Genomic DNA, 26437 nt, shown 5'->3' on the forward strand with positions numbered 1-26437 from the left:
AAATATTTGAGCGCTATGGGGATTTTCGTCTCGAAATTTCCCTTGAAATTTAAATTTAAAAAAAAAAACAATCGTTCCATTCTGAATTCATGGCTGCAAAATCTCCTAATCATAACTCATTCTTCTTACGACTAGTTTTTAATTTTTCAAAGAAAAAAAAGAAGAATCTCATTCAGAAGCTACCTTTTTTAATTTTCCACACAATTTATGTCTGACTTATATAACGACACTCGTTACGTATTGACACACCCATTTTTTTTTAAATATCTTTATACATTGAAGTAATATATTAATACAAAATATGTCCTTTAATGTATTCTAGCATACAGAAGTAGTGTATTTTTCAGAACTCTGAATAATGTAGTATAAACGAGTAAAAAAAGGAAAAGCAAAATTGCTTAGGTACTCAAAAAAGTATTGGCACACTTAGTGCATTGATAACAGCTTCTGTTTAGGAAAACAATCAGGAGTTCCCCGAACAAAAGTGAAAACGAGAAAAAAGAAATTTCATTCTTACTTGGCACGTCTTCCTTGGCCACGAACTCGATGAAACGCTTGAGACCCAGACTTCCGCTGGAAGTCGATGAAACATCAACAGCTGATGCCATTTAACTGTCACTGTCGTGCTAGCGGCTATACCCCCGCGATCATTACGATGTATCCCTGACTTTGAATTCGTTAGCCGCCTATACTGCGCAGTACACCCACTTCAATTTTTCATCAGCTACGAAATCAAGGTCGTGGACGGTCGATAATCTGGAAAAAACGCCGCGAAAAGTGTGCTCCGCGTGTCCCACCAAGCACGAATGAACCTTTCAGACAACTGCGAAAACAAATACGACTATGTGGGTGCTCATTCGATCGAGGTTTCGCAAGGGGTTGCAAAAGGGTTGCTTCGGTTCTCTTTCAATCTGTTTCTTTTGCGGTGGTTGTTTTTCTGGTTCATGGTGAGAAGCCATGTTCTATTTTCGGGTTGAGGGAGTGTAAGATTACAAAAATTCTTCGAAATCCTGGATTTTTTTGAAAACTACATTATTCTTAAGTGCATATTTTTCGTGACGAAATGTTGAAGATATTTTTAGGGAAGTTTGAGTATTTTGAAAGATATCTGCGAGCTTTTTAATAATTCATTCTGTTTTTGGATGCAGTATTTTATAACACAATCTTCTTGTACTCATATTCATTTTCGTCTGGTATCAATTCTGTAATATCAGGATAATACAATAATATGGAAAGATAATTTTAGCGTTCTGTTTTGTGGCAGAAACGGCGTACTGTATAGCTTCGTTTCCCTTAGTTTATAATGTCAAATCTATTTAGCATGTTCCTGCGATAAAGTTTCTTGAAATTGTTAGTCCACTTTTTACTCACAAATGAATACTATGACGTGCAACATTGCACATAATGGTGCCCGTTTTCAATTTTCTCTGTGAATTTCTTCACCTGTTCCATTCAAAGATGACTCTACACTCCCTTTGGTCTATACTATTTGCAAACTTGGTAGAGACATTCTATACCCCTGAGAACAAATAGACACCTATCAAGATGAACAATACAGCAAACGTGGAATTAGAATCGATCCATTCTAGGCCCGAGTTGATTGAGAAATTAGAGAACCGGAATCGAGTCGAACAAAAAATTGTGGTAGATAAAACTCTACCACAATATAGTTAAAAAGCTATAGATTGATCCAGTGATTTGTCTGATACATCATAAATTCAATTCATCATAAATTCTTTTGATTCCACATCTCAAAATATGTCGAAATTTTAAATAGTTAAATAATACCTATCTTAAATAGCTCTTACTCTGCAAAACTCCAAACATGCCCATACTTTTCACCCTAGTAGTTCCTACATATATACTTTTCAGCCTACTAGTTACTTCAACCACATCATTTTCACGCAACTAGGTGCTCCACCCACATCATTTTTCACGCAACTAGCTGCGCCTCCCACATCATTTTCACGAAGTAACTTCACACATATACTTCTGTCACTACTAGTTACTCCACACGTGTACGTTATACCCTACTAGTTACTCCACTCGTCTACTTTCCCCCCTCTACTTACCCCACAACACTGAAAACGTACAAACCAAAGGAACTTCAATTTTCTTAGCTACAAATGCCAATACCTCCCCCTAGACCCTTCAATTATCAAAAAATGAGGGTCAACGCGATTCTCTTGAGGCCGTTTTCGCATCAACGATGCGATCCACGAGGAACGCCTGTCGCGTCCTCATCGAAAATAGATCGCGTAGGGTACGTGTCAGGCGAATCAGGGTCGATTAACGAGAAAATGGCCGGCCAAAACGATCCGTGTGCCCGTGGCACGGAAGTTGGCCAGCTCGCCGGCCCGCTAGTTCCGAGCGTTTAATTGGCGTCGAATTAATTAATGCACCGTCTCGGGCGCCCGCTAAGGCGGTGGCCGTCGCGCCGTGTCACGCCGCGTCGTCTTTACGTAACGCGCCAATTACGCAAGCTGATTCGAAACTTTCGTCCCGATGGCCCGCTAACTCTTGCGACAAGAAACGACTTCGTCCGACGGCCCGGGGCCTCTCGCAACAATCGGGAAACGTCGCGTTACGAATACCACGACGACAAGTTCTGTTGCAACATTTTCTACTAGCTTCAAAATTTCGTGGAATTTCAACTTTTTATTTGGGAAAGGTGCATGTTTGTACCATTTCATCAGAAGATGGTTATTCATTTTGGCAAAGTTAAACGAACGGTATATGTGTTTATTACCCTTTGTGGGCCATTTTTCATTGAAATGTATCGCAGCTGGGGGGTTAATTACGCGTGGAATCAGCTTTTATAGAAACCAGTGGTTCATGATTGGTATTTAATATGTATTAGTTAATTTATGTTATTTTATACTTTTTGGAGCAACTCTGCCAAATGAATATTTTTGAAATACGAATTGCGGCTATCGGGAGGTTATCGTTAAAACAATCGTGCCCAGAATCGTCCTTGGCACAAACGTCCCAATTTACCGTAACACGTGGATTCACCACAGCGTTCCAAGGACGATAAAAAGCTCTGACATCTGTGCACACAGTCTCTATCGAATATCGCGCCTCCGCGTTGTCCCGCGACGGTGTTCTCAGTATCAACGTAAAGTTCACAAACTTATCGCGGAATAGTCAGGCGCACGATGTTACAGCTAGTCCGTAGGTACAGTTACCCTCGTATCTTCCTAACGAAGACGGCAGCCACTTTGCTAGCTCGCGCGTCCGAACGTCCCTGACTTTACCAGAAGCAGGTTCGTTGAACCGTGGAACATTGACATGTCAATTGCTCGTACGATTGCATCAAATGGTGTCGACGCACGGATTTACTTTTTCAATGGCCCAGTCCGTATTTCGTCTGAAAGGTATTCGAGCGTCTGTGCATCAGGGGGGCTTGTGACGTGGCTCGAACAACGCGGCGGCTTCCCGCGCCGCGTTCGCCGCAAGCTCTCAATCGAGCCCTGTACAGTGATTCTACTTTGAATGATATTGATTTTAACTGTTTTAAATGGATTTTTGACTAGAGGATATCGCGGGAAAGGGAAAAACTTAACCCTTGTACCGAAATTGGGTCATTTTCACCCAAAATCGAGCCACAAATCCGCATTCCTCCTTTACTAATGTTTTATTTGGACTGAAACTCCTTCGTATCTTTAAATAACTAATGACCGTCAATAATAAATGATAATAACAATTTTTCTCAAATATTTTGTATCGTAGAAATTAAATAAGTGCTTAAAATATTAAACCGTAATAATTCAATGAATTGAATTTTATTTTTATATTCTCGGTTCTTGACACCACTTTACAAATTCCGTACAATGGTTAAGGTTTAATTATTAAACCTTAGTAACAGACAAAAGGCACATAAGTAACAGAAGCAAAATACAATGGCTCTGTGACTTTAGAATTTGATAAAGTATCTGTTCAAGAAATCTACAATTGAACAGGTTTCCCCGAATGCATCGGCTAAACAGAATCTCTACGTCCACAGTCTCCATCACTCGATAAAACTTTATAATTCCCTTCAAAGTAGGACTTCCCACAAAGCAACAGACCTTCTGCAAGCACCTTTCGGAAGCTTCTGTAACAGCCACATACATCCACCCCGAATGCCCAAAACTCCGATTACCCGACCACAAAAGTGTTGTCCTTCGACCAATTTCTGCTCCGCTGGACAAGCTCATAAACAATACCTCGCTACGCCCATAGTTTCCTTCGCCCAATAATACTTTACAACTCCATTCAAAGTAGGACTTCTCACGCGACAGACCTTTCGCAGACACCTTTCAGAAACCTGTGTAACAGCTTCAAACATCCACCCCAGAATGCCCCAGAACCCTCCAATTATCTGGCCGTCAAAGGGACCCCCCAGCTAAAAGGTCGCTCTGCTTTTGTTTCCAGGCAACGGGAGCGCGAGGCCAAAGAATGTCACCGGTGAGGCCGTAATCCAGCGATCTTCATAGGGAAGGAAGCGGAAGACGCGAAGAAGAGGGCGAGAAGGGGTGGAAGATGGCGTCCACCAGCGGGCACAAGAGGAACGGCTCGAGCTCGAGCATGTTCGCCCACAAACGCACGGAATCGGGCGGTGGTTTCATCGGCCACAAACGCTCCGAGAGCGGCCACAAACGCGCCGAGAGCATATCCAGTGCCTTTGGCCACAAACGATCCGAGAGTGGCCACAAGAGGAACGAGAGCGGCGGCGGTTTCGGGCACAAAAGGTGACTCCTCTCGCGCCTCTTTCGCAGCGGCATTTATTCTTTGCAAGTTAACGGGGGCGGCCACTCGCCTTGGTCGAAAATTAAGAGGGTATTCTCATTCGCCGGGTGAAAAACACCACTTTCTTGTTTTTGGCGTGCACCATTGTTTTTGAGGTGCACTTAATTCTGTTTTTGCAGGATTTTAATTCAACACTGAACGTACCACACCCGATCACATGACCGGTTTTTAAAATTCGGTTCCAAATTTTGTATTCATTCTTTCTTTCGGTTTACTCAATTTTTCTTTTTTAATCGGTCCTTTTCTATCACTTTTCTTATCTGTCGCAGCCGGTCATACTGAGAGGACAGTATACTTTTGAAAGTCTCAGAGATAACGTCAGAGCGAACCAATCTTATAATACTGTGTATTTAGTTTCATATGTTATTTATACTGTTTTATTTTATTTCTGATTTTTATCCCCAAATACGTCGTCATTCAGCGAAAAAGTTATTGAAAGTAATAAATAACATAAATGAAGTGTTCGGAAATCAGTGAATGGCTAAATTCTGAACATGGAGAAAAGAAATTATTGTTATTTATTACTTTTTATTTTTATGGCAAAAGTAAAAATAAAAATCTGTCATCTTTTTTATTACTGCCTATATGGCTCTAGATTACAAAAAAATCTTGGAATTTGCATTTAAAGCTGCTACACACTTTTAAATAAAGGATTCGCCTGGCTTTTGCGAGTTATTTGAACGTGTGCAGCGACAATCTGTCTTCCATACCGGCTTTATCTCGTAAGTGACACAGTCCGGAAAATTGAGTTCGCGGCTTGACGATTTGTTTATATGATTGCGTATGATTGCGGACTGGATACAATGCTCCAGTTTTTCATATGCACGGTATCTTGGTTTGCGCGGATTTTTCGGGAATTTATTTGTCGTGTAACTAACTAAGTTGTATCTATATTGAAAATTTCATCGAAATCGATCAACGTAGCTATGAGCGACAAACAGTTAAAAGGGGTGGGAATCACAGTTTTCGGCCTATAACTGTAATAAACTTAAAGATTTTACATATTTCGATGCCTGTCGCTTCTTTCTTTCAATACTTTCTTTTTCCGCTCGCAAATGCGAATATCTACCCCGTTAAGAGTAAACATTATAATTTATTTTTGCATTCATACATTCATTCTGGGTATAATATAAATTCACCAGGGATTTAATGTAAAAACGTTTATGAGAGTAAGAACACTAAGAACAGATTTATTCATATTTCGAGATAGCCCAGAGAATTTTGTTCGTTTGCTATAGTGAGAATAATCGATTTTTTTTATTATCCAAATGAGGGTACACTCTTAACGAAACCGACCAGGCGTCTTTGTTCGTAACAGGGACGAGGTGGATGCGGTTCTCGTCGTAAATTTTCGCGCTTACAGGACCGGTTGTATTTCTCGATGGCTGCATCCTTGACGTGCTGGATAGCGATGGGATCGAGTGTGTCGCGACTAGGGTCCAAGGTTTTCCGTCGATAGTAAAGTTGGGAATATTCAAATAATTTATTCAAGTGTTATAAATATCCCTGGAATATTACAGTATTCGAATACTAAAATTTTGAATAATATTAAGCTTCTTTTATTATGTAATTCTTGAAGATAAATGCGAGTCGTTGGTGTAACTGCATGTTTTGAAAAAAAATACAATTATTGTATAATGTTAGTATTGGTTAAACATAGCAAAATTCCTCTTCAGTAATGTCACCTGTCTCTACTTAAAAAATAGTCATAACTCAAATCAGTTTCCAGAATCATTTTTTGTAGCGAATACTGCAACTCTGATTTTTCACTCTCGTTCTTTACTCTTTCGTTATTTATTCGTACTCTACTCTCTGGGTATGACTCTCGACTGATTAGCTCTCACCAGCTCTGACTGGCCACCCACCTCGTCGTTTAATCACACTGTACTCTTAAAATATCACGTGTACACACACTCGTGCCGTGAATCCCTTTGCACCCAAAACTTGCGGCGCATTCTTATAATTCCTCCGCGAGAAATGTCAATCCTAAATAGCCACTGGGCCTCCTCTTAGCTATCACAAATATCTGCCACGAGGATGCTATACAAGAAGTTTCCTTACATCTACAATTTTTGTGCGAATTTAATAGTCAAATGAATCTAAACAGTTTTGCCGTAAATACTTACTATTAAAAAAAATAGTGGATTTTCAAAACATCTTTAATTTGGGGGAGGGTTTATCTCTTGTACACTAAAAAATTACTTGTAAACTAAATTAAATTGCTATCACGACTCTTTTGAAGCAAAAGGTGGTCTTTATTCCCAATTTGCAGAAAGTGTAGAATTAACAAATCCAAAACTTACCACAGAAATTGATACTTTGCAGTAGTTGTGGTATAAATCACGGAAGTGTACCAAATCTGTAAGGGGTTGTTTTAGGTTTTGATAACATAGGGTTAATATTGAAATGAAGGAAACTCTGTAACCGTGGATATGCAATTTTCACCTCTACAATGCTGTTCTCAGAAAAATTCAAATAACACGGGAAAGTCTCCTGTTACCTGGGGAAGTAATACGATCCTTCGACTGGGGGGTCGACGTGTAATGTATAGATAACTACAGGCTCAGCGTCCAGGGGCTTCCAGGATTCTGTTTGCCTCTTCCCTTCCTCGTTAACAAGGACTGAAACTCAGAAATTGCGTTTGCAACACCGTGACAAACTTACCGTCCCATAGCAGTCGAGTTTCATTGCTTGTTGGGATATGGACGATACAAAGAAGAGAAACATATGGACTTCTAATCCTGTTCTTTGCTATCTGACAATATTATTTCATCAGAAAAATTTTTGTTCCCTCACTTTTTTGTTTATAGAATATTCAAATCGTTGTGCAGATCTTATTCAATTCTCAGAAAGTAGCATCTAACTTCCTAGGAAATTCGCGATTGAAATATTGTCATGAAATATCAAACGTGATATTTTCAAACTTTATTAATCAAATTTATAACACTTCCTTTCATCAAGATTTCGTATTTTATTCATTACCATTACTTCCTAATTAATTACGAAACCTTTAGTATGAATTATTTCTAAAGGGTAGATACTCTATTACCCAACCCAAATTCTACTTTTCTCTCCAAAACGAGAGTAGTTAGGAACATAAGATAGTCAATAGAGTTTCTTGGTGGTTTTCCAAAATTTTATGGAAACCACGTCGGAAAGTTACTAATGTAGTCGTTGCAGAAGTTCTCAGCTGTGACGAAAGCAACTCAGAAGTCTTTATGCCGATTTGGGTCAGTTGACTCGAACCTCTGGCATTTACATTTGTCCACTGTACATCATCTGTCACTTAGAGTGGTGTGACTCGGCTGCTTCCTAGAGAAAGTTATCTGGCATTCCTCAACCGGAATCTCTGAGGACATGTGTCATCCAGAAATGCAAGGATGAAAGTAAAGAAATGCCAGCGTTCCTCTGCATCCACGCGAAGTCTAGATTCCTCTATTAGAATCCTGCATTCCCTGAGATATCCATAGAAACATGGAGTAACAAAAGACTTAGAAAATACTGTTAGCAAATTGAATTTGATGATATGATAATTCTCATACAGACAATCAATTTTTCAAAGCTTGAATCATCAACTCCATGAACTCTGAAATCTTTTTAAATTGAATTTTGTAGGATTCGAAGTTTGATAAGTGATCTAGTATCGAAGCACTACTATTGGGTGGCTGGCAGCCCAGACCTCTCCGTGCTCCTTTCTCTCCAATCGACACACTAGACCCCGCCTACAAATCTCACCACTGCTAGGTACACCTACCATCATTCTGCGTTCCTGAAGACCTTGGCCTTCTACTAGCCTGTGACACTTATTTCCACTTTGCCTACGTCGTTCCAATAGGTACCATTCCAGTTTCGATGATCCATATATGCTACGTTATGAAATTATTCATTTGGCATTTCAGAAGTCTTTCTCCACTAATCATGCGCTGTCCTTCATCCTTGAAGGGCTCATTTAAAACGTATTCGATTATTGGGTACATATATTGCTCGGGTTAACGGGGAAGGGACAGGAGGAGGTGGCTAATGGAACACTTCCAAATTGCTCGCTGACCTTCGTGTTCTCGTGCACGTTTGCAGGTCCGAGTCTGGCAGCAATTACCATGCCGGGCATCGAAGGAACGAAAGCATGTACGCCATGACAGGCCTCTACGCGGAGAGCACGGGAACGGGCGCCGATGAAACCACAGACCCGCTGCAGGCGACCGGTAGCAGACTGACTCATGACACTGTCATAAGGTGTCACAGTAGAAATCCCAGCTCCGGCCTCGTGGACCATAGGTGAGTGCCGAACGGCTGACTCGCGTTTCTCTGAAAATTAGCATTCTTTGTAGAATGGCTAAAATGGCCCAGGGGCCATTTTTTGTAAAATCATTCAGGTGTTATAAAATGGTCCACGCGACATTTTTTGTAAATGGCCAAAATGGCCCAGGAGACATGTTCTGTCAAATTGCCAAAATGGTCCATGGGTCATTATTTTAGAAAATGGTCGAAAAGGCATTCCTTGTAAAAATGGTCTCCAGCTTTGGCAATTAATATCTCGAGACTCGATTGCATTCACCGGGCCCAAGGTTTTGAACCTATTTTCAGTAAAAAGCCACTCACCCAAATTGTAACCCCGCCTTGCAAAAGGGGACGGTATTATGTAGCTATTAATTTCAATGAAACAGGTCGATTTTGATGCGACGGGGACTCGTACATGCTCTGTAACTCTCATGGCGAGTCATGATTTGCCATTTTAGTCATAGTTGCTCCTTATACTCAGGCTTCGAGTCTGAAAGTATTACAATTATAATTCTGTTTCCTAATTGTACAATTTCATTTCGTATATTTCACGTCGATTGTGTCTGAGAAAAAGAGTTGTAGCTAGAACGTGCTCCTTGAATTTTCATGCACCCACAATTTAAGATCAGAGCTCAGCTGAAGCTTTGAATATTTGATTTTTATTGTAAAATGCACTTCTACACCCTACGCTTCTTTTAAGTTAGTAGCTAGTTCGGAAACTAAAAACTTGCAGGAGCTTCTCTTTCCTTTGGCTATCTGAACAGAGTATCGTCATTATAGTACAGTCGTCTTTGCTTCAAAAGCGATTAATTCCTGGTTACTAAACGTGTCGCTCGCAGTCAAACTAACACACTACAAACTGCTTAATAGAGTGAATAACAGTTGCCATTGCTACTAAGTAATTATTGCACGGTTCTTGTAAGTTCCCAACGAGTAAAATACAAAGGGGTGAGAACTGAGCCGAGTACCAAGTATAAGTCACCAGAACAATTCCTGCGATTGATATTCTTATTGTGAAATCGGCCATTCTAGCAGCCCCAGTTATTTACATTCGGTAAAAGGTTTCCAAATGGCAGCCGCGAAAATTGCAAACGCAACATCCTTGACATCGTAGAAAGTGAAAGCATAAATGTTGACCGTGACACATTTAGTGGGCGTGAAATAGATTCCACGTGTACTTAATTGTTACACTCGTCATCGACTTATCCTTTGGACACACCTTTCGTGGGAAACTTACTCAACCACGATGATAAATACGCGATGAGAGCATCGATGGCCTCTTGTTACTAATAGTTGCATCAGCAAGGAGTAGGTAAGTTCGTTGTAACGAATTCTTGTGGATTGAACCACGCAAAATTCGAAGTTCATATTTGTATATAAATTTATTTCTGTGCCGTGTTTTGTCGAACAAACGATTTTAAAAGCAAGCGAAACTATTACTCATGCCATCTGAATGGACTTCTAGTAATTTTCTTGATACACTTGTGTTCTCTGTGATATAAGTTTTTCTATCGAAGAACTTAGGAAACTAATAAGATAATAGACCGTTAATTTCCGTTAAATTCCTCTGTCTTTTTCTCGTGGAATATTATTACTCCAGAACAGTTTATTAACTCTCCGAAGAAGGGAATTAAAATATTAAACTCTAGATGGAAGGAACCGTAGATAAAAGTTTCAAGCTAAAACTAGATTTTTCGATTTACTTATTCTGCCGATTACTATGAAGCAATTGGTACCGTGACTTGCTTCGCAAGGTGGCGTTTCCAAAGGATGAAGTTTTTGCCTCTCCATACTAACAATATTATGCCCCCATTTAAAACTATTGTACATATTGTATACACGCATTCATCGTGCATCATCCAGCACAGTTATTCATGTTTCCTGTTTTTTGTTCTTACACTTTTTCAGAGATTTTATCATCAAATGTCACAGCAGGAATCCCAGTGCTTCCATGGTGGACAGGTAAAGCTTGTACGATTATCATACGATCGATGTAAATAACGAAAAGACGATTGTAATTAATATGGAACTGTTCAGTCTGTACATTTAACGCCACTATTGTTTATTGAATCAATCGTCTTTTATTCTGTGATCCTTTAACTGCGGCAGAAGAGTGTATCGTGGTCATCGAAGTTACAATTTATGTTTAAACAAGAAACAAAAGTTATTTGAAGCGAATTGATTTCTATTAGAAGCTTGTAAGCCTGCTACTCGAGTTTCCGTTTAAGAACACCAGTAATGTCGGTGTACGAATTTATTTTATGTGGCAAATAGAAGTGTTGCAGAGAAAAATAAAATCTTTAAAGACTTGGCTTTAAATCAAATTTTGTTTTATAAATTATTGTTAAACGAAATTGGAATATTTATATTCAAGCCATTCGTATATGAATTATATCATAATGTTCCTCGTGAAGTCAAAATATACGAATTAGTATTTCCATAAGTAGTCTCAATGCCTGGATTCCCCATTAAGAAAATAAAATTTCAAGCTCCAGAATCAAAATTTCTTTCAAGACCAATACTCACTATCAACTAAAAATTAATTTCGAATAAAAATACGCAATTCACGTCAAACAAAATAAAACCTCCAAGAACCTAGAAATACCCAAAACCTAAAACACAAATTTCCTTTTAAGCACAAAACCTAAAACCCCTGATTCAGATTTTTCAATACTCTATATAGTTATTATCCAAAACTACTGAGTGTCTTTAATAAAAGCCCAAGAATCACATGGAAACTCACACATAGATCTCGGGTGGTTAAAGGATTCACAGAATCACACACGTGCTTTTTATCTTCTGTTCTTTACCTTCTCCTTGAGAAGTCCGTCTGCTATCTTGAAAATTGTCCAAACACTGTTTCTTCTTTTTCCATGGCCGAGCACAGAACGGAGAAAGAAAGAGCCCCAACGCCACCGTTTAATCCGGATTCGAAGGACTGCGGAATTCTCACTTGCAGACCGGCCTTTATACAGAGATTCGCCGGAATAAAGGTTCGTGACTTTCCACTGGAGCTGTAAATATTCGACTAGTCGACATATTCGAATTATTTGAATAATTTCGAATGCGAATAATTTATTCGAGTAATCCCAATATTTCAATATTACGGCGCAATAGCTGTGACGTTACCACGTAATTTCTGTGAACAAATGTTTCACGACGCAATCGTGATAACGCGAAAAAAACTGGGCAAGACATATTTCCTGTTAAATTTATTTAAACTGGCGCGTCGATTATCACAAAAACGTTTTATCCGGTTCCTCATCATCGGTAATGCAGCACTTTACCTTCGTTAGTTAAAATTCGCTCAGGGATACAATGACGGAATCGATAAACCTTCCTGCTTATCTAATCAGATTATCGTTCGATTGGACGACAAGGATATTAAAAATGAAATTTCATCGACAGCATTTCATCGAGTTCCTGCCTCGATCAAGCTTTAGACTCCACAGAAGCAATGCAAATTCATGAAACCGTCCAATTCACAAATTTTCAGTCAACATTTTGTTTCACAAAACAACTTCACTTCCCTTCCCTAAATCGAAACGTGTTTTTGGTACAAGTGCGAGGAAGCTGGACACTCCCTGTTATTTTTTACTTAAACACCCCCTTAAAGTTAAAGTTGAAAAATTTATTCAACGCTGAAACGATATACGAATAAAATATTAACTTTATTCGTCAAATAAATTCTCATAGAATAATAAAAAACTAACTTTAGTCGTCAACTAATCTAAAGTTAAAGTAACTTTTAAGTGATCCTTTATTTAAATAATTTTTTATTCAGTTATGTTGATACTTTCAATCAGTTTGGAATATTATATTGCTACATATGTTTTGTAAATAACAAAGAAATACATGAAAATACAATAGCTGTAAGAGTGGACATTATTATGTTGTATCTCAGCTGTACAACAAATTTTTATTCAATCTAACTCTTCGTCAATATGTTCAAGCTCTTGTCTCCCTTCACTTTCATCGCATCTCGATGATTTAAAAAAAATGTGGCACGGGCCTCTTTTCCACTCGGCATTCGTTGCCTTTTGATATCAAGGAATTTTAATATGCTTCTGCCCAGGAAAGGTTACATGCCACAGTGCTAGAAGTTGGTGGAATGTAGGCTAGATTCGAGGAGCTACTTGGCAGTACAAAAAACAAAAATCTATATAGATGTGGCATGTGCCTCTTTTCCACGGAGCCGTTACATTACAAAAGAATCATTTATTAAACAATTATTTCTACTTCGAAACTTCATCATCAAGTACACATTCAATACACCAATTCTGCGTCCCATTAACCCTGAATGACGCGCCTTCTCCGCGGAGTGTACCAAGCAAATCCCAGCTAATACTATAAAGCCACCATTAAGGAGGGGTTCCTATTTTTTCGGGCCAAAACCATAGCAAAATTGGGGATTTTTTTTTTAAGAAACTAGCGATTCGATTCATCTGAAATTTGGACCATGTTTCTATGCATCTTTGAAGAAGTTGTAGTTTTTTTTCATTTATTTTTAATAATAAATATAGGAGTTTTGCGTGATCCAAAAACACGACCCCTGTCTGCCGCACAGGCCGCTGAGCACACTCGCACATTTGTCAACTGTATTTTTAATCCGCGCGCGCGTGTAAACGGCAAAAACGCAGGTGTGCCTGCAAATACCAGCCACTCCGCCAATTCCCCGAACAGTAATTAGAGGAAAAACTACGCGAGGATTGAGGCTGCGCACACGCGCATCCTCCAACTCAAGGCTCGGCCATCACGTGCCCGTGATGATATTTATACGTTTCCATGATTTCAGGTGTTCGTGTTCCTCCTCTCGTTTCTCGTCACGTTGCAGCAGGCGCTTAGCTCAGGTTACATAAATTCTGTGATCACGACCATAGAGAAGAGGTTCGAAATCCCGTCCAGCCTTTCGGGCGTCATCGCTAGCTCCTACGAGATCGGCAATGTCATTACCGTCATCTTCGTCAGCTACCTTGGTAGCAGGCGACACATACCCGTCTGGATAGCGATTGGTAAATTCCGTCGACTGAGCAGGACTGTCCAGGTGGCTTGGAAAAGTAGTTAAATTGAAGTTACCAGGGAGGGACATGAAGTTTGGGTCACTGATTTCGTTATAGTTAGTGGACAGCATGTAGAATAATATACAGTACTCAAAAGCTTGCGAGAAAGTCGAGTTGAAAATTTATCTTTTCTGGACGTTTTCATTAATAAAATAAAACAAGACACAACTAAATAAATCGGCTTCTACAAGTACTGCGGTATAGTCTTAAGAGTATTCATGTAAAATTTTATTCAAATCGGCCCAGTAATCTATGAGATACTTTTGCTTCTACAAAAATCAAGAAGCTTTGTGGGTGAAGGGGTTGCTATGGCATCATTTCTTAGATATCAAATTTCTTTTTGGAGAGAATACAGCTAAATTTTTATATAACATTTTTAATACGAAAAAAAAATCATAAAAGTAACCCTATTTTCATACAGTAATTTCGATACGTTACATTTTTACATTAGGATACATGTAGATCTGTAAGAGACAAAATTTTGAATTTAATTTTCTTAAAAATTTTGGATTATGTATGAGCAAGATTCTTGCCAAATCAGTGGCCTAAATTTTGTGTGATTTCTTTGTGAATTTTATTGAATAGTAGCTGGATTATTCGAGGAAGCTTGAACGAATTCGATCCGTTGAGTATGTTACGTTATATATTACTCGAATAAAGCGAGCTTTAGTTGGCTTGAGTTTCAAGTACTCGAATATTTCAAGCACCTGGACAGCTCCACCCACGAGCACCAGAGTAGCACGAAAATTCTGACACCTGTTACGATTCTAGGCGCTGTAATAATGGGGCTGGGATCGATGATCTTCATGGTGCCGCATTTCACAGCCGAGCCTAATTTGATGACGGCTGCGAACAACTCCAGCTCCGACAATATTTGTCGGGGGGTGTCTCTGCGTGAACAGGATATGGGATTGGGTAAATTTTCAGCGGATAGCTGAGAATCCACACAACGTGGATCGCTCATTAATTACCAGTCGATGAATTAAAAGCGATTAGTCGTCCCACAGTACTCTCTCAATGCGCCTTCTCATACATACTGCAAAATTCAAATAGCTGGTTAAAATCCAGAAATTAAATTGAAATTTACAGATATGCGTTTCCAGCGTGAGAAATATTTTTTTTTAATAGAATATTCATCATATATACCAAAAAAAGTGTGCACCCTTGTTAACTTAAAAAATATATATATAGAAATGAAACTCAGTTCAAGCATTCACTGATCATTAGTGTGAAAGTTGAGGTCGTTCTAAATATTAGCAACTAGTGCAGTATTCTTTTACTGCAGCATGATGCGTCGCTCTGTTTTAACTACTCGACCCCACGACGTGCGAATTACGTTCGCCAGTCAAGTTAAGGCCATCATTTTCATAGGTCGACTGTCGTCTGGACTATCATCTCCACCTTTGGCACCACACAACAATTTAAGAGGCGATAATTGCATTCAAGGATCCCCGTCTACCGCCGGCCCTGTTATGCTATTTGTACTTGCTCAGTTACTACTAGGCTGTGGTGGTTCTCCTCTGTTCACCCTCGGCACTACTTACATAGATGACCATGTTCGACCAGAGAGCGCTTCTTTGTACATTGGTAAAACGACATACCACTAAAAAATTCCTCGATCTATGAAGAAGATACTGACCAATGTTGTTTGTCTCTCTCCAGGTTGCATGTACAGCATGGCAGCTTTCGGGCCAGTTTTGGGTTTCCTTTTAGGAGCTTATCTACTATCGTTTCACATGGACTCGTTCTCCGGGTCGATCATCAGTATAGGTAACGAAACAGTTTCTGTAGAAATTCGATTTCACTTGTGCCCGCCGTGCGGAGAACGCATATAGGCGGTCAGCGTGTACGGTTAATATGCACAACTAGAGGATTTCTGCAAATGGCGTATGCTCCGAGTTTTCCCATTCACACAGCAAGTAACGACCAATTTTATTCCCGATGAAACAGACCCAGGCGATCACAGATGGGTGGGCATGTGGTGGGGTGGATTCCTCCTCTGCGGCCTGCTGCTCATCTTAGTAGCGATCCCGTTCTTCAGTTTCCCAAAAGTCCTACAAAGGGAGAAGGAGAAGATACGGATCATCGAGAAGGAGAAGAAATCCTGCTCCCAGAAGGAGAAGGAACAGTACAAGGAGCCCAAGAAGGAGAAGTTCGACGACAGTGGTTACGGCAAAGACGTGAAAGGCAAGCGAAAGAAGCTCTTACTCCTTTCTTCTTCGTTAATAACCCTTCCACTCCAAATATCCCTCCCAGGCGCCTCGAAACTGAAATCAACGGTACATGCTGATTTCATTGAACTCGAGTAGAAAATTAGATTGGTAGAGTTTGTGACTCGTCGGATTGAATGAAGTAATGATATTCAAATGCCCTGCTGCAAAGTTCTGTATAGAATTGAGCGCAAGCGTCCTTCGTCGATAGATTATATTTACACGAAAATGTTCCTTTCAACAGACATCCCGAGGAGCATGTGGAGGCTGGTGTGCAACCCAGTGTACGTGGTGACGTGTTTAGGGGCGTGCATGGAGCTGGTGATCGTCTCCGGTTTCGTCGTGTTCCTGCCCAAGTATCTGGAGACGCAGTTCAGCCTGGGGAAGAGCCAGGCCAGCGTGTTCACCGGCTCCATAGCGATACCGGGCGCCTGCATCGGTATATTCTTCGGCGGCTGTTTGCTCAAGCGTTTAGAGTTAAGGCCGAAGGGCGCCGTTCAGTTCGTCCTCGTGTCGAACATCATATGCCTGGTGTGCTACGGCCTCCTGTTCTTCCTCGGCTGCGACAACGTCAAAATGGCTGGGACCACTATTCCGTACTTCAACAGCAGCACCAAGGGCCCCGAGCCCTTTCAAGTAAACCTCACTGCCGCGTGCAACTTCGGTTGCGAATGCCGTACGAACGACGTCGAGCCGGTCTGCGGCAACAACGGGCTGACGTACTTCAGTCCTTGCCACGCAGGCTGCACTGCCTTCAGTTCGAAATCCAATTTCACTAATTGCGCATGTGAGTGTGATACACTCTGCTGAGTTCTCTTTTGTTTCTTTCTTTTATATTTCTAAGTAATATGGAATTTTCTTTATGTCTGTTTGAGCAGGTATACATGGAAACTTAACACTGTTGCCGCCAACGGCTCCAGAATTCGCGGAAGTGACGGTGGTGCCAGTGGCTACCGCTGGGCCGTGCACTTCGCCGTGTAGAACAATATTCCCTTTCTTAATTTTACTGTTCTTCATGACGTTCATCGTCGCGATCACTCAGATGCCTCTACTGATGATAGTGCTGCGGTGAGTATCGATTCTGTTTTACTCGTGCGTATTGGGGAAATGTATGTTTTTACTCGAGTAGGGTTGCAAGCTTCTTTGTCAGCCACTCCAAGGCTGACTTCTCGCTGGTCTCATCCCTCTCTAGATATTCCAGGACTTTGTCTGGATCTCAAATTCGAATTCTACTGATATTCGAATACTTAGACTTAGAATATTCGAATATTCGTAATAACCCTAACTCATATCTGAACTCGATCTTTATTTTTATGAATTCTTTGATATTTTCCTATTTTTTCATTCTTCTCGATATTCAAAATATGATGAGATAACGATACAGTGACCACCCTGTACATTTTACAGCAAATATAATCATTCACTCACCTCCAGTTGGGTTTCTATTTGATTACAGGTCGGTCTCGGAAGAGGAGAGATCGTTCGCTTTGGGCATGCAATTTGTAATCTTCCGACTGTTCGGTTACATACCTGCTCCTATTTTATTCGGTAACTTAATTGACTCCACGTGCTTATATTGGAAGGGCACTACTTGCGGGAAGAAAGGTGGACGGTGTCTGATTTACGACATCGAGCAATTTAGATACAGGTACGTTCTTTCATCGTAGCTGATTTTTTATTTAGAAAAATCAGATTCCAAGAGTTTATTAAACCGTAACATGATCCTTTCAGATACGTTGGACTCTGTGCTGGCATCAAGATTCTAGCTCTGGCACTGTTCCTTATTGACTGGTGGCTAGTCAGAAGGAGAAGACAGATGGAAGACCAAGCACCGTCTTTCACTGTTAACGAAGTCGTAGGGTCAATTATCAGCCTTGACAAACGTGAGTCCATTCATCTTTGATATTTTCAACACGTTCACAGTCCGAGCCTTCCAGCGCGAATTTACGCGCATGCTTTCAGGGACAACAGACTTGCAATAAACGTATTCTAGGGATCACTCTATATTACATAATTATATCAATAGGATTTTAGGATATCACTGATTTTTTAAATTCTATGTTCAAAAGTTATGTATACCAGATATAGAATCTTAAAATGGCCAGCTTATGATATTTAGAACAGTAGACCAAGTTCTAAACTATCCCCGTAGGAAACTCCGATGCGTCAATTTTTTATCGCCATAGAAGGCCCTCAACCTTTACAACACCCTCGAGATTCCCTTCAACTGTCAACTACAGGAATTCCATAGATCTATAGTATTGCATACCATTCCGTCAACCAGATCCCTCTGAAAAAGTCAAGAAAACTCAGACAACCTTCCTGGACCCAGTCTCCAGACACACTTCGAAGAAATCATAAAGAATTCTCTAACTAAACATCCTAATCCCAAATTTCTACATATCCTTTATATACATGTACTGTGCCCGGATGGAAAGAAGCCAATGCGAGCGAAGAACCCCTCTTGCCCCTGTGACATTTCAACCGACTTATTTCCATCCGGGCACAGTAAATGTATAAACAGTGTGGGAATCAATATCATAAGACATCTCAGGACCATTGACTTCCCTGCTCAACATCATATCTCCTGACAAGATGTCTTTACATCAAGTTATTACAGAGAACATAGTATGTTCATAGGATACCTCCACTATGTTCTAACAAGAAGGAAGAAGCAACGTAAAAGCTCCCATATTCGAAATCTGACAGGACAAAAAGATATCAATTTCAGATAGAGAAGTAAGAAAAACTTAATCCTAAGGAGATCGTAGCGAATATTCCATCAACCTCCAGTAGAAAAATAGAAGAAACACCCAGTCAAAAGATCACAGAAAATATCCCATCGACCTCAGCTAGGGAAATAGGAAAAAGGCAATAAAGAATGTTCCACCATTATAAACTAGGCAAGTAGGAAAAAGACCGCAGAGAATGTCCCCTCAACTTGAAGTAGAAAACTAGAAGAAACACCCGATCAAAAAATCATACAGAATATTCCATCGACCACAAAATAGGGACATAGGAAAGAGGCCTGATTAAAACTCGGTAGCGCTGTATATATGAAAAGAGGACACGTGTATACAGGGGGCTGTGAGCGTGGTAGGATGAAAGGAATTCAGGGCACGCGATAAACACAGAGTATTTCAGTGTTCGAAGAGAGACCGCATCACCATAACATGGGGGAGGGCGACGCTACGTCCCCTAGTTCCGAGTTGCCCACGCCGTCTTCTATTTCGTCGCCCACGGAGCCGACGAAATCGACGAACCTAGACGACACCGGGTCGTCGAACCAGACTCACGACTCCACGGAGAACGGGAATCGACCGAAGAGCATGACGGACGTGGACGTTCCCGACACGAGGCAGGCGCCGCTCGCCGCCCAGGAGCCAGACGTCGAAGTAAAACCGTCGACTGGTAAAACGGAGAACCATGCACGGAACGTTTAATGTTTATCCCATACTAGAGGCTATACAATTGAATATATCAAAGTGGGTGATACGTGAGTCTGTGGCAAATTATTTTACTGTCGCGGCCGAGCTAACGGCCCACGTGCGACGTAATGTGCGTTATTGATTTGTGCAATCCTAAACAATGAACAGGGGCTGGTGGGTGGTCGGGGGGGGGGGACGTAACTTTGAACAAAAGGTGGGTGGGGTATCCGAGTATTCATGGTGCTAATACGTAATATTTTTTAAAAAGAAATTCAACGACGAAACGGTCGACTTATACATATAATTCTGCACACCGACGGACACGAGTTTGTATTCTGTTGAACACAAGCGAATCATACACTCACACATGCACACGCGTATATTGTAACGGTCTTGCGCGCACATGTACACACACAGGCGAGTCTAAAACTATTTTTACAATGAGCACATTTACGTAAGACAGCTTATCGTTTATCGTACCGAAATGATTTGCCACAGGTTTGCCTTTATTGGTTTGGCTATTTTTTAGAAACTAATATATAATATATATATATATCACTAGGGTGTACATTTTTACTGGTGATGCGATATATAATGTCAATAAATAGGGAAGGTAAATAGGGTCGGGCGTGGCTCGTTTCCGGACGCGCAGCTTTTTAATGGGATAATTAACGAGAGACTCGCGGCATGTCTGAAACGAGTGGCCCAATGGCGCGCCGAGCCTTGCATGGCTTCGAAACGAAACGAACACGGAGGGAAAAGGCCAACAAGGACAAAACTGTAAATATATAAAAATTCCTGCCTTAAGAAATACAAGACTAGACAAACGTATATTTAAAGAGAAAAAAAAAAGAAGGAATAATTAAGTGATAGAGTTAACGATCTATATGGATATCATTGATTGCAGATCGAGAGCTGCGATTTATTTTATAACTAGGAGTTAGGCTTTCTCGAAAGAAATAAAAAAATACAACAACAGAGTAGTCAATTTAAAACGTAGTGATGTAAAGGGGAAGGAGTGAAACTAATATGAAACGGACGATGATCGGTAGCTTGACTCGTTCCACGCGAACATACCTTGAGCGCGATACTTGTCGTAGCGTAACGATCCTATTCCCCTCTTTCCGCAAAGACAGACACTGATTAAAGAAAGAAATCTCACGCTTCGAGCAAGCGGCACCTGATCTCTAATGTTTCTTTTTCTCTTCTGAATGTATCAGCGTCTCTCACCGTTCGAAGAGCTCTCAGAGAAAGGCAACCGTAGCGCGTATAAAGGAGACAGAATGGAGGGAACCGTTCGAGCGATATCATTCGTCGTATCGTGCGTCACTTCGTGTCCTACATAATATATTATACATAGATGTTATAGATCGAATTATGCTTCCAAGCAACGAAAACAAGGAAAGCAAAGAAGCCGCTGGTTTTTGTTGGCGAACGGTGGCTCGACGAGATCAAGGGTCAATTGGGATTAATGTCGCTCCAAGGCCCGCCTCGAACAGGCTCTGGCTTTAAACGCAATCGTATTCAGCTGGTTCGATGTCGGCCGGGGATAGGAGTCTAACACTTGTTTTGTACCTGAAAGCCTGTCGTATCAATTTCGATATTACAAACGGATGGGGAAGAAAGAACGGGATGAAAAAGAGAAACTATATAAACTCACTCAGGAATGAAATTCTATATGGCGTGATAAGAGCACCTTTAACTTCAATCGATTGAAAGAGTATAAAAGAAAGCCACGAGCACGAATATCTATCGCTGAAAGAGAAGACGGAGTCCTAGCCTAAGAGAGAAAAATTATAAGAGTTACTTCGTTCAGCTCAATTTCGTTTTAATGTAAGTGAGAGGGGATCGAAGGTAGGGGTGTAAGGAATTTAAAATGGAACGATATAACGCGAACTTAAGGTGAATACTTTTCGCTGGGGGGGATGGATTATTTTGGACCTTTACAAGTCTAGCGCTTCGGGTACGAAACCGTTTTATATAAATGCTTGTACGAACAATATATTATAGTGTTAATTTTTACGTAATCACGAAGAAGAGAGTGAAAAGGAACTACACATGCTGGCTAAGACGTCGTCGCAGCATTTACTTACGTTTTAAAACACTTACCTATTGTACGGATATATCTCGCACGCTGTTTGGCCCGTCACTGTCAATTTCTCGGATCGTAGATACACGCTACTATATTTTAGAGGCAATTTTGATGTTCGAGAAACGTGGCCCGCCGCACGGCCGACCGTTCGCGAGCCGTTTATTCTCGAGGAGACCGCGATGATCTCTCTGTAACTATACATACGATTACGATGCACTTACGTACCCCCTTACTTTGTGATATGAACCTCTCTTCCCCATCTTCCACTCCCGAACGGTGGGCCTCGCGGGTGCCCTGTAGAGATTAACTAATTAAAGAAAAGAAAACTGAAGTGCTGTGAATAGAGAAGAAGATACACACGATCGAATCAAACCCAATTCAATTTACACTGGTCGACGGTGATGTATGTTAGTGTACAGGGTGCGCAGGGTGTGGAGAAAAATGGTGGTCATCGTTTTCATAGATGAATTTCAGCACCTGGGTCAGGAATTTCGAAATTGATCTTGATTGTGAGATTCAGGATTAGCTACTTCATAAGAAGAGGGCATTTAGTAAAAGATTGTTAAACTTTTGGCCAATTACAACTCGCAGAGTTGCCTATTGAATAATTAGGGCGGAAATTAACAGTTTCTCCGGGGAAGATGGTTCGATTCTGGCATACAGTTTCTTTTTACGTTGTTGGTGATTCATGATCAAGTTGATTTTTCTGGTAGGTTTATTAATGAACCTCCATCGATTTAGGTGCATAGATTTATACGTGAAAACCATGACCACTTCTTTTTTGCATCCTGTAGTTTGCAATAATTCGTACGACTTTTTAAGTATTTGCGACAGTCTAACAGAAATTAACATATAAAGCTGAAAGTGTCTGTGTCTTTGCCTGTCGCTTAAAAACTTTTGAACGGTAAATTCCGAGGTCACGAAATGTGCCCCAGCCCACGATGCCTAGCTAATCCAGATGCATATGACTGCTATAAAAAAATAAATAAAGAATTCTTTTTTTTTATAAAATCGGAATATAAATTTCAGGCGAAACCGAGTAGTAAAGCCAGTGATTAATATTCAGTGGTATTCGCGTGTGCAAAATTATAATATTCATAAATTGAAAACGCAAAAGGAATATTTATAATACTGTACGAGATATCAGACTGTCGTAATACTCGAAAATTTCATATAAAAAATAAAATTAATACTTGCGGTCGTTAAACGTGTCTCGACACCCCCCGACCTTGGTGTTCTAAAGAAAAAGGAGCACTATCGAAACCCTAGTTGCTTCAACTAGGTGCTCGACACGTGCGAAACTTTCTTCGCAAATTATTAATTACACAATCACGAATGTTGCCATGTACACCCTGTACACGTCCACCGGGACACACTGCAACCTGTACATATAAATATAGTTAGAATGATTTGTATCGAGCAATTGAGAGGAAGAGAAAACCAACGTGGTACACGTATTATATACGATGAATAGATTTTATGTGGTCGCTATGATAAGACGGCGACGTCTTATTAAACTGAAGTAATAAACGGTTACTTCTTCGGCGAGAGGACGAACCGCGCGCGCGACCCACACAATATTTCAATCGTGTTACTTAAGGACGTTTTTACGCAGAGCAAAGGGAGAAAGACCCTTATCGTATACTTTATCACGAACCACGTTTCCTTACGGGAAGCTCTGTACGCCATTTCGTTTCTACTTACAATTAGTTAGAAACGCCGTCGATATTTACCCTCGATCTGATTTATCATTGTATAATTTTATCATTATTGTAACTATCGCCGCGCTATTACTACTACTACTATTACTACTACTATCGCTATTACTACTAGTATACACATTAGTTAGTTATACACTTATTTCTAACGGATATTTTAGCGAATTCTGAACGGTGTTTCTGTTTCGTCGCGACTACTTGCTGTATGTAACATTCCTGAGCTACAGTAAAATGGGAGCGGATTGAAGGAAGGAAACACGGGAGGTGGGGTTCGGCGAAGGAGGAAGCGTTTAAGTATTAGATAGGGAGTTATATGAATAGTAACGAGAATTAAATTAAAGAATGTTGTGTACATAGATATGACTATTATATGATAATGTAAACTGCTTATAGATGTAATGTATTTTTTGTAGGGACCATAATATAAGCAGAACAATATGAGAAACGTTTTGGGTCGGTAACGAAAGGGTGATACGAATCGATCACGATGGTTCTACGTAAGGTTTTATGAAAAGCAATACACGGGGTTGCTTGCGAGGTGAAAAGAAAGGGTTCAAAAGTGCGGAGGGTCGCCAACGTGCGTGGTACCGCCCGAATCGGGCGATTCTTCTTTAAGAAAATAGGCGAATAATAGAAAATAAACGTTTTAAGGCCTTCGTTCTCGAGGAAGTCGATTTTCGTCGATTCTTTCTTCTTTATATGAAAATAGGTCCTAACTTTCTGCAGTTCATTATGTATAAAGAATAATTATTTTCTCGACAAATAGACTCGTGGATTTGTTCTATTTGGAAAAGCGATAGGACGGTCTAAACTATTTTTCAGAATATTTTTTAAGTGAAATCATGAATGTTATATTGTAAAATTTTACTGCAAACAAATAGTTACGTTGCAATAGATCGAGGAGGAGGTACGCGAACTCGGATTTTAATCAAATTTGTATCTTTGAAGTGGATTTTCTCGGAACGAAGACTGGTACGAATAACTTTCATTTTCCATTTTCGACTTGCTTTTGACCGAGGAATCAACTATTTCCAGTTCGTGCCATGCATTATGGGACACTCCACGTAAACTCACAAATTAGGGGTATGCGTATAAAATGTTTCAAGTTAACAATCATACGAACACGATGGAAGATTTCGAAATGAGTTTGGCGAGACGATAGAACGGTACTTTGATACTTCGTTTTTCTTCGTACCTTCAGACTCGCAGAGGAGACCCTAATTTCGTCTAAATATCAGCAGAAATGGGCTCTTTCCTGCGAGCAGGTTGGCACAGCGAATCGAATCAAAGAGGGCAGTGGGTAGAAATGGATTAATTTGGAATATCGTGGGAAAAGTAGCAATTTCAAACTTTTATTTTTACACTTATTCCTTCAGTATGTTCACAGAAAATTTCAGAACCGTGGTGAACTTAAAGCCGACAATAGTAGCTACGAAAAGTAAGCAGAAATAAAACTGCGAAATTGAAAGTACATTTTCCATTTGTATGTAACTTTTAGAAAACTTAGTTAAACTTTGCGTTCGCATAGTACAGCACAACTTTACTTTTCCTGCGATCTCTGAAGTTGGCCATTTTGGTACCATTACCTTTCCAAGCCTGGAAGCCCGCAAAGCACTAGAGCGATATTGTAAGAAAAGGGGATTGACTGCATGAAAGGTGGTCTCAAAGTAAGCATTCATTTAAAAAAATTAAAACTTCACTGGCGTCTGAAAGCATTTTCATACAATTCTGGCAGTGCGCGCAACGCATAGACACCATTCGCGCGAAAAGATTCTCGCGGACAGCGCTTGAACAGCAAATTACTCGCCCTGACCGTTTCAGGCACGTTAATTATCTGGATTGTTTTGATAACCGCGAGTTAAGATCGGCGTGAAGCGATTTCGATTCCGTTGTAACTTGAGATATGCCTTAAAAAAAAGAAAGCTAAAAACGTAATTAATAAGGAACGCGTGATGGTACAAGTGGCAAAGGTAATCAATGGTGATGACGAACGATCGTAATTTGCAGAGAAAGATATATATCTATATATATATATATATATATATAATGTTAGACGTAAGAGAATCTCGTATTGTCCGATAATTTATCGTTTCCTCGATTATTATAATTTCGTCCTCGGATAGGATGTATGGCGTGCGTGCGCGGTCAACGCTGTTTTATTTTTTTTTTCGCTCGTGGAACGTTCTGTTACTATATCAGGCACACGAATCTCTTCCCTTAGATCCATCGATCAAACACTTTGTAAGTCATTGTCAGATCCTAACGATTATTTCACGCCTGAGATTAAAGGACGACGACGACGACCGTCGTCCGTTAACGATGCCGCCTTTCGCTCGACTCATCCGAACTTAAGTTTCTTTTTCTCAGAAGTAAGGCACAAACAATGTATTTACAATGAATAAATGTTTTGAAACCTGTTAAACGCACTGTCCGCTCTTCTCGCGAGCACTTGCCGCTGCCCCTTCTCAGAATTTTCTTCCCGATGTCTCATTTTCTCCCTTTTTAGTAGAATAGATTTGGTTTTTTACAATGGAATCGATAAACATTGGTTTCTTAGGGTTTAATACAATTTTGTGGAAGTAATGTTAAGTTGCAAGGTAGATGAAGTAATTTATCTATTGGTTTTTCTATGTTTACTCTAAAACTTTGGGATGTAGGAAAATTTTGAAAATTGAGTTATCAGAAAGATACTGTAAAATTAATCTAGATCCTGGGCAGTGGCGCACCCAATTGGGGGCCAAGGCACCCTCAAAGAAGCCTTGTAAAAAGAAAAGAAAACTGGATTTTAGTCTTCAAAGAAATTTTTATAATCGCCTAAAGAATTTTATTGATTTTGCATCAAATGAAATTGCGTTAAATA

General features: G+C 40.2%; 1 protein-coding gene and 3 long non-coding RNA genes across 4 annotated transcripts in view; 2 read left to right on the forward strand and 2 right to left on the reverse strand.

Moving 5' to 3' along the window:
- The window catches only part of LOC143377759 (solute carrier organic anion transporter family member 3A1-like), a 61293-nt gene extending 41334 nt beyond the window's left edge, over nt 1-19959 (forward strand). Inside the window, exons 2-15 of the mRNA XM_076829428.1 lie at nt 4417-4733; nt 8866-9066; nt 10978-11031; nt 11957-12062; nt 13865-14081; nt 14901-15044; nt 15501-15716; nt 15792-15899; nt 16080-16316; nt 16584-17126; nt 17218-17407; nt 17796-17987; nt 18071-18222; nt 19484-19959. Of these exons, the coding sequence (XP_076685543.1) occupies nt 4525-4733; nt 8866-9066; nt 10978-11031; nt 11957-12062; nt 13865-14081; nt 14901-15044; nt 15501-15716; nt 15792-15899; nt 16080-16316; nt 16584-17126; nt 17218-17407; nt 17796-17987; nt 18071-18222; nt 19484-19782 (2868 nt within the window). The 5' untranslated portion in view covers nt 4417-4524 and the 3' untranslated portion in view covers nt 19783-19959. The remainder of the gene's footprint in view (nt 1-4416; nt 4734-8865; nt 9067-10977; nt 11032-11956; nt 12063-13864; nt 14082-14900; nt 15045-15500; nt 15717-15791; nt 15900-16079; nt 16317-16583; nt 17127-17217; nt 17408-17795; nt 17988-18070; nt 18223-19483) is intronic.
- LOC143377575 (uncharacterized) overlaps nt 1-26437 on the reverse strand; it is a 186689-nt gene that overhangs the window by 85524 nt on the left and 74728 nt on the right. The gene's annotated exons all lie outside the window — the stretch shown is intronic.
- Nucleotides 5986-8241, reverse strand: LOC143377650 (uncharacterized). Its single transcript, XR_013087378.1, has 3 exons — nt 7955-8241; nt 7292-7412; nt 5986-6297 (listed from the first exon to the last, which is right to left on the reverse strand). It is a non-coding gene; the product is annotated as an uncharacterized LOC143377650 (long non-coding RNA).
- On the forward strand, nt 19977-25999 carry LOC143377763 (uncharacterized). Its single transcript, XR_013087405.1, has 2 exons — nt 19977-22503; nt 22601-25999. It is a non-coding gene; the product is annotated as an uncharacterized LOC143377763 (long non-coding RNA).

The sequence above is a fragment of the Andrena cerasifolii genome, chromosome 16 (assembly GCF_050908995.1).
Source record: "Andrena cerasifolii isolate SP2316 chromosome 16, iyAndCera1_principal, whole genome shotgun sequence".
NCBI lineage: Eukaryota > Metazoa > Arthropoda > Insecta > Hymenoptera > Andrenidae > Andrena > Andrena cerasifolii.